The following is a 14,686-nucleotide window of genomic DNA, read 5'->3' on the forward strand; positions in this document are numbered from 1 at the left end:
GATCAATGACATAGGATAAGGCTGTACAGTGAAATAAGTATGCCCCAATGCAATTCTAAAGCATAATGCATCCAGTGCGATTTCCACAGATTTTTGTTGATTTTATATAACATTCCAACCTCGTTTAGCATGATCAACACAATTATGGCATAATTCTACTATTTGTAATAATTTGCATCACTGTCAATTACATACTTTTATTTGGAAGGCTAACCGCAAAGTCCACTATTGTGGCTAGCTTCACAGATGGGTCCTATCACCATTAATCAAATAAGAACCATCTTATAAATTATTGTTATTTTAGATGATGACACCTAGCTATAGTTAGCTAGCTACGTATAGATACTGAAACAGATTGTTGTTTTGCTATGTTTTTGGGGAAGAACATGGTTTGCATCCATGAGCTAGCTAGCTTTTTTTTAATGACCAGCACTGTAGGTGCACGAGACAATTTTACCAGCATCATAAACATATGTATTGATGAATTGTTGTAACATATGATATACTAGTGATAGTGTAATCAATGTGTTATAACTACGTAAATGATTATGTGACGTGCAGTCATATTCAGGTCCTGATTGGTCAACAAGCTTATTTGACATGCGAATTAGTGTTATTTGACACGCAAAGACCCAAACGGCGTTCCGTAGTTTGAGAAATCCTGGTTGAGAATGAAATGACTGAACAAATGAAACGAAACAGCACAACAAGCAAGTGAAAGAAATAGGTTTTGATTATGTTTTACTGGTAATGGGGCCATATGTAATTGCAAAAATGTTTTGGTCAGTGGTGTGTGTATGTAAGGCAAAGCAGTTAAGAACAAATTCTTCTTTACAATGACTGCCGACCCCAGGCCAAACCCGGACGACGCTGGGCCAATTGTGTGCCGCCCTATTGGACTCCCAATCAAGGCCAGATGTGATACAGCCTGAATTCGAACCAGGGTCTGTAGTGACACCTCTTGTACTGAGATGCAGTGCCTTAGACCACAGTGCCTGTGTGTGTGTTAAGCGTTCTAGTACAGTTAAATAGTTAAGGTCGCTAAAAAATGTAATATCGGTATCGTTTTTTTGGGGGGGGGCAAGGAAAATATCAGATCAGTATCAGCCAAAAATGTAATAACAGTGCATCACTAATTTCTACCATATAAACCTCTCTCAAACATTGCGGTGGTGTCTGGGGACATACAGGGGATATGGATGCAGACTGCGTGTAAGTAGGCAACAACATATTTTTTATGCGCAAAGATAGTCACTTGGTGGACATTCGATGATGCAATTAGGTCATACATCAGATAACATTGGCAATGGGCTAGATTTGTTCCTACCAACCTAACGATTAATTTGACAACCCCCATGTAACTATAGTTCAAACACAGACCAAATCGAAGTGTACCTTGTGTAAGATGTTTGCTGTTTGCTGAAAAGTTGTGTAAAATAAACATTTTGACTCTCGGGTCTGGTGATCAATAACGGTAAGTCACAGGCAGACAAAAAATATATCCGCATTATCAGTGGAGTCCCGGCCTTCGATGTGTACCAACGTACTCCGTGTTTATTTCGTTTATGCTTCACAACGCTAACCGGAATGTAGGTAGCAGCCATCTTGAAATTAGGTCATTGGCTCGGCCTGCCCTTATAAATGTGTATGCCCATATATGTTAGTAAAATGTGACGGCACTGATCAATAGCCAATATACTTAGCTTTCTGCAAACACCCTGCTTTTGCAGAAAGGGGCTACCGTTCTCATACCAGACTGAATTGAATTAAAACAAATATGGATGAAATAGGCTAAAGTACTCATTTTAGGTACCGGTAATGTTTACATTTAGGTACACGAGCTCCACAATCCTTTTGAGCTAATATTTTATAAGGGTAACAGGAGCAAAACATTTGAGGTGCCAGTACTTAGGTCCAGTGAGCTCCTGCCAAAGTAAAGCACTGGGTTTACCCAGTAAATTACTGGGAGCGTGTGAGTCTTTTTTTATAACCCACTACAGTTTACTCGCCAGCACCTCTAATGTTGTGGGTGTGCCCCAGCTGATATTTTTCGCTAGATGTTTTTTTTGCCTTTACTGAAATTATATGCAGTGAACGTTTCAAAGGTAGATCTGATACGCACACAAACAGTCAAGGATGACTCTCGGTTAATCGGTCATAGGCCAAGTGATAGGCCTAATTCGCCTTTACCAATAAACGTTTTCCAGATTAGCTTGAAACTATCATCGGCACAGTTGAAGTTGCTTGATTGAAGTTCCCCGATTGCAGCTGTGGGAGAACCAGCCAATTGTTGCTCACGCGTTTCACAATGGATGAGCTCACCTGAAGCCACGTAGTAATTAAGTCACCTGATGGTCACGTAGTAATTAAGTCACCTGATGTATCTATCTGTTGGTTAATAATTACCCCAGTCTTTGGTATATAAAGGTAGAAGGGTCTCTCCTACATTCCACCCGCTCTTTAGTTCACGATGGCGTTCACTGGGAAATATCAGCTTGAGTCGCAGGAGAATTTTGAGCCTTTCATGAAGGCAATTGGCAAGTAACGAACTATTAATAGGGTTATGCTCTTATCATAGACAGTATAAAACAGCCTCTTTATGAATGTGCAAACGGTTAGTATTTTGTTCTGTGGTGCTATCTTCTCAATTTTCACTTTCACACTTTTATAATGGTAGATAAACCAACTTCTTGATGTTGCTGTTCTGTTGAAACAATCTAAATTGGCAAAACAATATTTAGAGTGGGCTGTCATAGTTGGTCAGTTAACTTTTTGTTACTCTGCTCATCCCAAGACAATCTATACAGTTGCCACTAAGTAACTAATTTTGACAAAATCAAGATGTAATGTTTTTCTGGAGTTAGTCTTATTACAGCTCAATTTGAGAGTTTGGAATTTGTGATTTAGTTAGCAAATTATGCTATAACTTAAACCTCTACAATAGTTTGAGGGCCCTAGGCTATTGCACTTAAAATGCCATACTTTATGGTACTGGCTGTCCATGACCCACATGCAGCTGTAAGATTGGTTATGTCAGATAAGGTACTCTTTGCACTTTAGCTCAATGGTTATTTGTAACCAATAACATAACCCCTGCACCCAAATACTGCTAGGTCGGTTGGGGTTCTTATTGTAACTATGGTGCTACGGTTATTCTTAAATCTAAAGATATCATAACTACAAATTTAAAAGCATGGGTTTGTAATCCAAGTGGAACCTGCACACCATTGCAAAAGGCTATAGGCTGAAAAGTAAAATGTACTAAGTTTTAAATAAGTAGTCAGTTTGTATACGTAGTTCAATGTGTACTGCCAACCCCTTTTAACATGTTCCTCCTCAACACTTAGGTTTGCCAGATGATCTCATCCAGAAGGGAAAGGACATCAAGAGTGTGTCGGAGATTGAGCAGAATGGAGACCACTTCAAAGTGACCGTGACCACAGGCACCAAGGTCATGGTCAACTCGTTCACGGTCGGCCAGGAGGCTGAGCTGGAGACGTTGACTGGAGAGAAGATCAAGGTGAGTTGGTCAACTAGACACACCTGCAATTACTTTGCCTTGTGGGCACACCTGAACATTGGTTAACTTGTATTTGCGTTATAAATAACATGAGTGGGCATTATGGTATTTGAGGGCCAAAGTATGCAGCCACTTTTCCAGTTCCAACTTTTGCACATGAGAAACTGTTTTCTTAGTGCTTGTGCAAAGGGTTTGTTGCCCTCAATTAAGTTTCTCTCCCAACATCAGCTGTTTAATTTTATGATTGATGTTAAACCTGCTTAGGACAAGCTGTAGTGCAGTAACTTGGTGTAGTTTACTACTCTACATGTTATGTCATGCACTGACTCTTTTACCCTTCCCCAGTCTACGGTGAATCTGGTTGGGAACAAGCTAATGGTCTCATTGAAGGGCATTGAGTCTGTCACTGAATTCAATGGGGACACCATTATTGCTGTAAGTATGTGGTTGTTGGCCCAGCATGGGTTTAAACTGTCAAATGTAACTGCTGTAGACCCTAATCTGTGCACCTTTCTAGACAATGACGCTGGGCCCCATCGTCTACAAGAGGATAAGCAAGCGGATCTAGGGATCTCAACCCTCTTTGAATAAATTAAGGAAATGTATTTTGACTTTGTGGTTTGTCTATAAAATTTCTCTGTAGCTTTGCTTGAGCTGCAGTATATAGCACTAGATGACAATATCAATTTTCACTTATTACTGCATACATTCAATATTTCACATGGTACTTAGGCACATGGTTGGTACACTGATTCAATCTTTACTAGCATAAAGGTGGGAGCAATCATGATTTCACAGGTACTTTGAGCCTTACAGATGTAGATGAGGCCTCCTTGTATATTGTAGTTCATACATATGGAAATCTCAATGTTAAAAGCAGGAACTTCACTACTTACATTCCAACAATATCTAGCTATTGCGAAACTTGTGTAACCCACTTTCAATGTGAGAATTGATACTTCTGGGTAGATTTGGTGACCACTCATACCCTTGAAATGCATTGTCTACAGAAGCTTATTGCTTGTGGCTGAGTGCCTTTATGTTGTCCTCAACACTGCTTGCTTCAGCCATGGGCTTGTTCTGCAGGGCAGCCTCTCTCATGCTGTGGTAGACATGCTCATTCTGCTTGAACATCCTCAGCTCCATCTCAGTCTGCATACGCATTGACTAGGAAACAAAGTCGGGGGTCAAGTATGGTAATTGAGTTAACACTACCTGACATTCTACACTTCTATTTCATTTAACATTTGTTCTCTACTGAACAGGGCTGTCTTTGTTAAATTCCAAAAGTTAATTGACCTTAAGGTATTTGGTACCTCAAGGTCCTTGGTAATAGGGTGGTTGGGTCCGTGGGTGACCATGAGGATGGCGTAGGCCTTGCAGATCATTTCATGGCCAACCTTGATGAGCCCTGCGTGCCAGTGGGTCACACCAGCACGCATGATGGCCATGCCCAAATGGGCATTATTGGGATGGTACAACTTCCTGTTCAGGGGAGGGATAAAGATTAGTTAAGTGAAAGGAATGTGATGTCAATGCTAGACATGCTAATCTTATAGGCACATTGGTCTCCTCCCCATCACTCACATGTAGCCCTCCACCAGTCTGCCTGCGTATTCTGCAGCCTCTGAGAAGAACTGCAGGTAGGACAGCACCTCACTGGCTGTACTCAGCATGCGCAGATGGTACAGGTGTGTCTTACCAAACACGGGCTCCTGTTTGTGTAGACACTCACGACACAGCTTCACCACCTATAGGGTGAGTTATATGGGCAAGAAAAAGGTGGTTCTTTATCAAGCTCAATGCCATTCCTAATGGTAAAGGATGGGATTGTTACCTCATGGAAGTCACCAGCAGTGCAAGCTGCCTCAACCTTGGCCAAGCACTCCAAACTGAACTCCTGTACCTCCTTTACCAGCTGATCAGAGGGCTGAGAATAGTTTAAACAAGTGTTAGTCTAGGACTATTTAGGAAACATGCACATCATTCACTCCTGATCATTGACAGTAAAATAAAGCTCATGACAAATGCAGTACTGCAGACAACCACAAGTGGCATCCACAACTGTTTCATTGAAGGACATGTTGGTCCAGTAAGTAGTCAAACACCTGGTGACCTAATGGTCAATTTGCTCTAAGTCAATGGATATATATCCTGTCATTGACCTGTGTCTAAAGACATGGTCATGTGCTGGAGTTAGTCATAGGATTTAGCAATGTCTCAATTGAAATTCAGCATCAGGTGATCAATGTATGTTTTATGGTCTCGGCTAATGTTTAGGGTGGGGATCATGTCAGGCACGATTGAGTTAAGGGTGAGGGGAAGCATGGAACTTGACTCAACTGAATAGTAACTAGGAAGTGAAGTGTTTAAGGCCCCTGGGCCCTCAGAGGTATGATCATTTTAAAACGTGCTTCTGACACAGCAGAGGTGCCCATCTGCGTGCAAGAGTTACGTGCCCAACGTGAGTCTGGGTATGGCAGGGTCCAGGGACCCAGAACCCCATTGTTTGGAATGGAAGGAATTGACACCAACCCTGTCCTTAACCCGCCACTACTTTCCCCACCTTGTTTCCATCGATCTCCTTGGCAGCCATCTTTAGGTCATCCTTGAGGTGCTCGCTGCAGCTTTTACAGGTACAGTCAAAGTGGTACTGATGCTTCAGGGCACGCTGGCGGTCCGTTGACACATTCAGGAAGTCCACGTAGCCCACCGTCAGTTCCTCGTTCTCAGAAATCTTACTCAGCGCACGCAGCTCGATCCTGGGGGAGCAGGGCGGCATGGTTAGCCCTTGGCCTTAGTGTACCGGCTGCTCTAGGATCAGCTCTAAATGTCACATGCTGGGCCATAGAACAGGCCCTAGAGAAGTTGATAAGCGAGATACTGTATTGTGATGTCATGGGAGTAACCATAGGGGAGGGTAAAAGGGTAGTGTAGCCCCTAGGAGGTCTTTGGATCATTTATGGCACAGGTGGTAGTGTGCTTTCCCTGTTAGGGTAGGGCTGTGACTGAGTTCAAGCCATCCTACAAATGTTCCCTCTCAATTGCTACGATCGCAAAAGTGCAGGAAAGCTATTGCATTGACATAGTTTGCCAGGTACCTGGCAGCATTTGGGGTCTTTTGGAGATAGGAAACTGTGAAACCTTCATTTGCCAGTCAGCAAACATAAACATCACTGATTGGATAATCCTGGCTGCTCAAAGTTCAGAAGGTTATATTGATCGTTCAGAGTTCAATAACTTCTTGGACTGTTGGCTCCCGATGAGCAATAAATGACGCTTTAGAGAAACATCGACAGCCAGTTTGCAGAGACAGTGGGGGTTTCCATTTCCCTCAACTTTAAGAAACAGTCTAACAAAGCAGTTGGGGATTTTGCACTGACAGATGACCAAAAACACATCTCAGGTCATCACCAACACAATGCAAGCAGTTAAAAAAAAAAAAGCATTCTTGTTATGATGGGATGTTTTAAAGTAATATTAAGGTAGATGACTGAAATTGAACAGTCTCTCACAATAGACACACCACTCAACAAAGCCCCAAGCAGGACAGCAACTCAGTCCTACTGGGAGCTAAAGAAACCATGCTATACGTTTTAGTTAGACCCAATTTGTTGAGTTTCATAATATTTTGTTTTCACCCTCCTAGGGGTTAAATTTGAGACTTATGAGAATGACTCTTTTGATCTTGTTCACTGAGCAAAATAGTCCCGTAGGTTACTGCTATAGAAAAAAATGAGAAATATAGGGGAAAATCACATCAATGTAATAGTCAAGGTTAGAATGCCTGAGTGTAATTTGGTACACTTCTGTTTTTACTTCCTCACTATCATCCAGTGATAGAGGTTTATAAGGATTGGCTGTTCAAGGTTCAAAGGTTAGACGTTAGCTCAAAGCAGACAGGCAGACCCACCTCCTTTTAGAGTGGTAGGCTGCGTTCAGAGTTGACTGACTGGAAGAGAAGATGGCAGTCAAAGTTTACAAAACACATATAAATCTCACTCTTTCTTTCTCTCTTGGGATACATACTTGCCATGGTTCAGGATGACAGTACAGTTGGGCCAGCAGTCGTGGTTGACCAGACACAGGTTAGGGAACAGACCCACTCCCACCGCCTGCAGACCCCTCTGGTCACTCAGAGTAAAGCCATTACACTTGATCTACAGATGGATGGAGGGAGAGGGACCGATGGAATGAGAATGCCAGAAACAAAGTGGATAGAGAGCGAATGATAGAGGGAGAGACCAAGGTTAATGATGACAATACCTCACAGTACATAGTAAAATAACACATACTATAGTCATAATAGATTAACCAGTGATCTTGTATGTACTGTGCCAAAGTTTGAAATAACTGGATGGTAAGATGACTAATTCAGTGATACGTACTATGCCAAAGATGTGTGAGATGTACTCCTTGCCATGCCTGGTTTTGGGACAGTAGTCCAGGAAGTTTTGCATGTCGATCTTGAGCTCTTTGAAGTCCTCAGCGAGCATGTCGGCCACGTGGTCCTCCAGCTGGTCCACAGAAGTCAGCTGGCCGTCCGACACAATGCCTGTGTCCTTCTGTATGCGCCACAGCACACGGGCAGTAAGACTGGAGAGGAACAGGGAGAGTTACCATTAATTAGCATTATAGGGTTATATTAACTTGCCAAGGCATTGACAACAACCCACCCCAGTATTTCTTCCCCTTTCCCTCCATTCTCCTCCTACTCACATTTTCCTCCTCCACCTCCTCTCTTCTTTAACTCTCCCATTCTCCTCTCCCTCCCTTCACGCTCTCCCTCCTTGCCTCCTTACCGTACATTCTCATTAGGGGCCTTTTCGTACTTCTTGATGGCGGCACACTCCTGCTTGTGCTCATCCCAGCATGCAGTCTGGCAGGTTCGGTCACAGTAGTGGGCGAATTTACACTGGGCGCAGCGGTGCAGGTTGGCCTGGCGACGGAAGCAGCTATGGCACACCTGCTGAGACAGACTGGAGGGAGGGTAAGGGAGGTCATGGGTTAGAGGTCATGATTTCTTATGGGGTTGCCCAGCCCCCTGGCACTCTTGTAGTCAAACTCTGTTGCAGTCTCATGCTCCCTCCTATCCTTGGTACTTTAACTATCATATTCATATGGATCTAGATATGAACAAAGCAAGGCAATAACCAGTGGATCATATCAGGGACTGATAATGGAGTGGATTTATTTAGCTAGCTATTTTCACTGTGGTGCGTCTCAAAGACAGTGATTGTTCCCATTTGAAACGGGGGTTGATTAGATGGCCGTGGTTGTGTGAGAAGCCAGCAGGTTGGAGAGACAAATACCAGGGATATGTTGGTGTGCTGAAGAGTAGGCTTTTAGGGATGAATGATGAGCTCTCATCAAACTGAGTAGGGAGCCATTTCTGTACCTTATCAGTATGACCTTTTCTGTGTCGGCATTTAAATCTCTAAGTCCGTTACTCCTTACCTCATATTTCGTCTTTCCTTTTTTTCTATAGGTCTTTCCTGGCTATCCTCTTGTTTCCCCTCACCCTTTTTCAGTGTCATCATACATATCCCAAAAATATTGGCTCGTATTACTTGTGTGCTATATTTACATAATGGGCTATTCTGAGATGACACTACGGAAACATGATGACATTCTCCACACACCTTCCACACGTCTCTCTCTACTTCATCTTTCTCTCCTCTCTCTCTCTCTAAAACTCTGTTTGTACTTCATCTGAGAATGTTTCCACTGTCATTCCATGTACTTGTCAAGCTCCACCATTATATCACTGCTGGTGTATATATATTTATTTATGTGGGGTTCAGTGGCTAAGCTATTAGCCTCATCCATAGCTGGGAGGACATTAGCTATTTATGGTGAAAGGTCTTGGTCTACTAGTCATATGAGAACTAGCCTATATTTCTGTCGCCTTATTATAAAGTAAGGCCCTTAGTTGTTCAATAAACTAACTGAGTACATGATTTACTCTACCTATGACAGTTGAACATCAAGCACACATCAAAATATTTAAACAATGTGGACAACAACAAAGTTACCTTAAAACAATGCATACTGTAATTATCTTTATGATTGTGCCTGTAGTTTCATAGTTTTCAATTGAAACAGGCCCCAGCTGCCTAGGGGCCCCCACTTTATACAGCCTATATATTGAATAAATTACTAAAATTAAAAACTTACATGAAATACATATTTTCCATTATTGGATAAACATAATCATAGCAACTAATGTCTGTGGAAAAATGTGCCCTTTGGGGGCAGGGGGTGCTCAAAATGTCCCCTCAAGGGGGGGCCCCTCAACAACAACATTCTTAAAACGCCCATGTAGACAGGCACCTGACTGGTCCCAGCTTTCACTCCCTCTGATGTGCCAACAAAAAGGTACCCGAGATCCCATTTCTAAAGTAAAGAAATCACACAGTACATGAGGCCAGACTTCCTAAAAAAAAATAAGAATAATAATCTAGCAGCATTCAAACCTACTTTCTGAACATGCATGTTGTACACAACTTCCTAGATCTCTGAACTTTGCCTTAAGGTGAAGGTCGGGGAGTACATTATGTTTTTGTATATAAAAATAGAACATTTGTGGCACACATTCAATATTCCTGGATAAACATGTCCTATTGGACATTACTGTGTATAGGCTAGACCCTCTAGAACAATTTTAACCCAAGGTCTGCAAAAAGTTTTAGCATAGGTCTAGAAAGATGTGTAAGGGACACAGCAATGCCAAAAACATAATACTAAACAGTGGTTGCTTAAAATAAACTGCCACACCTTGAAGACAAGCTATGGGCTTGTGTGTGTAAACAGTTTATCCCATGGGTCTCTGGGAGTGTGTCTAAAAATATATAACTAGTTTGTTAATGCCTGCACTGATTGTTGGCATGCTGAAAAGCTTCAGGAACACATGTGATCTTCTTTTCTAAGAAATATGAAATGACTGCCTGATGATCTTTCTTCTGCTTTCCTGAATTTTTCAATACCTGTCTGGTACATTTAAATCCCTGGAAAGCATATTTAATTCAGATTTAAATTTGGCATTACCTGATTTGACATCTTTGTGTTATATTTGTGTTATAAGGCCAGATTCAAAAGCATCATGAAATAATTTTGAGAGATTTGTTTCCGATTCGCCTAGGGTCCTAAAATACAAAACAAAATAGTGTGATGGTCAATGATATCCCTATTTTAAAACAAATATGTTAATATTGGAGTAAATATAGTACTGAAATGCATGTATTCAGTGGAATGCACTGTACTTCGACATTGTGAAGGTCTGCCACATCTCTCCTTTGAAAGTGAACTGAGTCATTGGATTATTATGATGTTTTCTTTATGCAGTTTGGCTCATTGAACAGGTCAGAATCTATGTTTAAAGGTGTTGAGTGGTATGGAGGTTTTTTGCAATACGCTGTAGATGTATGTGTTCCAGAGTAGAGACCCACAATAGCTACTGAGTTACCTGAATGTCTTGTATTTATATGGTATTGGCTTTTCATTCTTAGTAGATCTAGTTTCTCAATGTTCATCTCAAAGTGCACCGGGTTGATAGCTGTTAATTTTTATTTTTTATTTTTTTCAAATCCTAGCAAAGCCCCTGTACGTCTGCTGTTTAGTAAGACGTGGTTGGGCAGGGGGGAAAGTATATGTCACTTTGGTGGTGACATGTTGTAGATAAGCAACAAACACACAAACAGGTATTACAATATACAGTGTATCAATCTTGTTAAACCTCCATCTACTACTGTACAGTTGGATGGTCCATGAATAAGACCACACTTTTAGTTCAGTGCACTCTGTTTGTGTGTGTGTAGTGAGAGGTCGCGGTCTCTATATCTGCTGGAATGCTGGTCACCGATATGCCTGCTTATGCTGCAGGACCAGTGTGGGGCCATATAAGAACTAGCGTTGGTAGGACAGCAAGAATGCAGCTCTTAGCGTTCAGGAATTGTGTCATAATTGCTAATATTTGCCAGGTTGCAGTTGTTTCCGCCAGTCATTTTGTGAGGTTTTGTCAAAGCCCCTTCTAACGAGTCATGCGCGAAAACAAATTCAACGTGCCCACTGGCTATATAAACCGGTGGGTGCAAAGTCAAACAGCCCGCCCGCTGGTTTCGCGGTGACCACATGGTCCTAAGGAACACAGGTGCTTTTTGTTGTTGTTTTTTAACAGCCTGCAATTTTCTTTCAGAGATGGCTTTCTTTTTTACAGCCTGCTATTCGACCATCAAAAGGTTCAGGGCTGGACCAAAAACATTGACAGTGAGTGAATCCTGCCTGGTAAAAACATTGGATTATTTTTATGATCTAGTGTAACATATGTGGATGTGTGAAACTTACTCCTCGGCCTGCACTTGCGAATATCTAGCGTTTCGCGTGGCGCTGACTGGTAAAACACTTCAGGAGGGCAGTCACGTGTGCTAGCAAGGCAGAGGTCCCGAGTTTACGTCAGGTGTGGGCTGAAACGGGATGAAGTGGTACTCGCTAAGTAAGCAGCGTGACGTCCTTTACACTAGCTCCATGTTGATTTACAACGTGTTGAACCCAATGCCGTGGACCTCTCAAATCATACAAGTCAACATGATGAGCTGAACAATCCGCTCTAATGCTGACGTTTTTCTGTGTGAAAATTTTGGGAAGTACACTTTGGAAAGAATAATGCTGAATCATTAATTTTTATTCTCTTGGAGGCAAAGGACACACAGTGTGACATCACTTTACTGTATATGAGTAGCACATTACTGAATGTGCAAGCATTTGCAAGCATTTAAACAACCGGATGTGAAGTTTTGGACATACTGGACTGCAATGTATTTCAATAATCTTTTGTTTGGTTGTAATATTAAACAGATATTAAAATGAATTACATTTATACTTGAACAGCAGGTAACCTTTTTAACCCAGCACCTGAGGAGTAATTATATGCTCATGCCACTATGAGATACCAATACTATACATGGCCACCATGAATCAGGCCCTACCTGTCAAAGACATAGCAGAATGAATGTATTTTTTAACTAAAAAGAACCACAGTCTCAAATTGTTAAAGATATGCATTGATACAGGAACCATATAGGTATCATTTGTGCATTCAATTTGGCTTTATTACTGAGAAATAATGGAAGTGTGCATGCCACAGAGATTTTGCCATTATGACCCAAATCTCCATGTATTGGGCCCTACCTGTCGAAGACCACTGCAGCGAAGCTGGGCTCAGCGAACACTACCTCCCCAGGACAAAGGTCTTTGGTGGTCCTAAGACCCCTGCCCTTCTCCCCAGCATCAAACACCTCTACGTTGTCCATATCCAGAGTCATTACCAAGTGGACAAGACTGGAACACCTCACAGATAGAGGTTAAAAAGAGAGGGAGAAGGAGTAGTGCTGTCTGGAGTGCGCTTCTAAAACGTTCAGCACCTGCCCTTCTCCTCAGCCCGACCCCACCCTCCAAATATAGACTGGCCTTCCTGGGACTGTACCATCTGTGTGTGTGGGGGGGCTGTGGGAGTCTAGGGCCTTGAGAGTGGAAGTCCTGGGAAAGCTTACTCCATAGGGGGAAGAGTTGTACAGGTCTGCCTGGATGTCCTCCCCTTCTTTGGGGTTGGTTGAGGCCAGGCCCAGGGGTATTTTTGTCTGGCAGCTGTGTCTGTATGTCTCTGTCTGGGGAGGTAGGAGGCAACTGACTTGGAAGAGGCCTGATCAAACACTTCTCTCTGTTGCTTTTGTTCTCACTCTAGCTACTGTATCGGTCAGTACCACAGTCTGCAGTTTGCTCTTCTCTGCTTTCTGTGTCTGGCTGTTCACACTTTCCTCTCATCCAGTGTCCCTTTCTCCCTTTTGTCAAAAATATATACATCTCAAGGACAGCAAGACTGTCATATATGAAGAATGGTCAAGTGCAATTAAATACATTGTTCTGTAATTTGTAGTTATATATGATAGCCCTATTTAATCCCAAACAATAAAACCTCATTGAAAGTCATGATTTATTGAATGCTGTAATATCCTGTCTCAACAAACCAGGACTTGACAATGACATACATTTTGAATATATGCTGCATGGGTCATATTTTCCCTTTCACTTCACAGGGTGATTAATACCCTGAAAGAACACCACCCAAAAGAAGCAAGGATGCTTCTGGGATTACACAGCCTTGTGAAGACAGACTGTTTACAGTGGGGGAGCGGTGAGGGGGAAGAGAAGTTAGAAAATCAGATGGGGGAGGAGAGGAGGATAGGATTTGTTTGCCTGTCACATGTAGCTCCTGGCAAATGTTCTTTGGAAGGTGAAGATGGGAGAGACTTAAGACAGTGGCTCTGAGCATTTACCCTATTTGTCCTGTTGTACTCAAAGGTCTGACTGGTCTGGTGCTGCAGAAATGAAACACTGATCAGCTGAGTAGGAAACTATGCAACACCATCTGTGAATCTAAGATCATACCACAAAGCATTTGACTTCATAACAGCAGAATAACTATGAATACTGTAATGTAAGCAGTCAAACGAGTAAAATATTAGTTTCCAAATAAAAATAAACTGCAGGAATTTTGTTATTTTATATGATTTTCACTTCGCGGCTGAGCCATTGTTGCTCTTGGATGTTTGCACTTCACAATAACAGTACTTACAGTTGACTGGGGAAGCTCTGGCAGGGCCAAAATTTTACGAACTGACTTGTTGGTTCCACATTGAAAGTCACTGAGTTCTTCAGTATGGGGCATTCTACTGCCATTGTATGTAAATGGAGATTGCATGGCTGTGTGCTCAATTTTATACACCTGTCAGCAACAGATATAGCCAAATCCACTAATTTGAAGGGGTGTCCACATACACTACATGTCCAAAAGTATCTGTATTCCTGACAGAGAGAGTGGGTTACATTAATGGGTGTTTGTGATTCAATACATAAAAGGCCTTTAAAATGTTCCCAAAGTGGGCCTCCCGGTGGCGCAGTGGTCTAAGGCACTGCATCGCAGTGCTAGATGTGCCACCAGAGGCTCTGTCGCAGCCGGACGTGACTGGGAGGTCCATGGGGCGACGTACAATTGGCCTAGGGTTGCCTGGGTTAGGCCGGTAGGGATATCCTTGTCTTTCAGCGCACTAGCAACTCCTGTGGCTGACCAGGTCGCTAGGTGTACGGTGTTTCCTCTGACACATTGGTGCG

At 42.4% G+C, this 14,686-nt stretch overlaps 2 protein-coding genes across 3 annotated transcripts; one reads left to right on the plus strand and one right to left on the minus strand.

Annotated features, from left to right (window-relative positions):
• The first annotated feature begins 2,270 nt into the window (after positions 1-2,270).
• On the plus strand, positions 2,271-4,125 carry LOC100135930 (fatty acid-binding protein, liver-type). Its single transcript, XM_021590970.2, has 4 exons — positions 2,271-2,537; positions 3,348-3,520; positions 3,866-3,955; positions 4,038-4,125. Exons 1-4 carry the CDS (start codon positions 2,471-2,473, stop codon positions 4,086-4,088), a joined length of 381 nt encoding a protein of 126 aa, XP_021446645.2. The 5' UTR covers positions 2,271-2,470; the 3' UTR covers positions 4,089-4,125.
• A 134-nt stretch (positions 4,126-4,259) lies between these two features.
• LOC110509834 (histone-lysine N-methyltransferase Smyd1) lies at positions 4,260-12,997 on the minus strand. Of its 2 annotated transcripts, XM_021590967.2 has the most exons (10): positions 12,707-12,997; positions 8,323-8,499; positions 7,909-8,116; positions 7,550-7,680; positions 7,434-7,472; positions 6,087-6,282; positions 5,358-5,450; positions 5,108-5,271; positions 4,837-5,005; positions 4,260-4,687 (listed from the first exon to the last, which is right to left on the minus strand). In XM_021590967.2, the coding sequence occupies exons 1-10, from the start codon at positions 12,838-12,840 to the stop codon at positions 4,535-4,537; spliced, it is 1,464 nt and encodes a 487-aa protein (XP_021446642.2). In that variant the 5' UTR covers positions 12,841-12,997; the 3' UTR covers positions 4,260-4,534. The 2 variants fall into 2 exon arrangements, with proteins under 2 accessions (XP_021446642.2, XP_021446644.2); XM_021590969.2 differs by lacking the exon at positions 7,434-7,472.
• Between the last annotated feature and the right edge of the window lie 1,689 nt (positions 12,998-14,686).

The sequence above is a fragment of the Oncorhynchus mykiss genome, chromosome Y (assembly GCF_013265735.2).
Source record: "Oncorhynchus mykiss isolate Arlee chromosome Y, USDA_OmykA_1.1, whole genome shotgun sequence".
Classification (NCBI taxonomy): domain Eukaryota; kingdom Metazoa; phylum Chordata; class Actinopteri; order Salmoniformes; family Salmonidae; genus Oncorhynchus; species Oncorhynchus mykiss.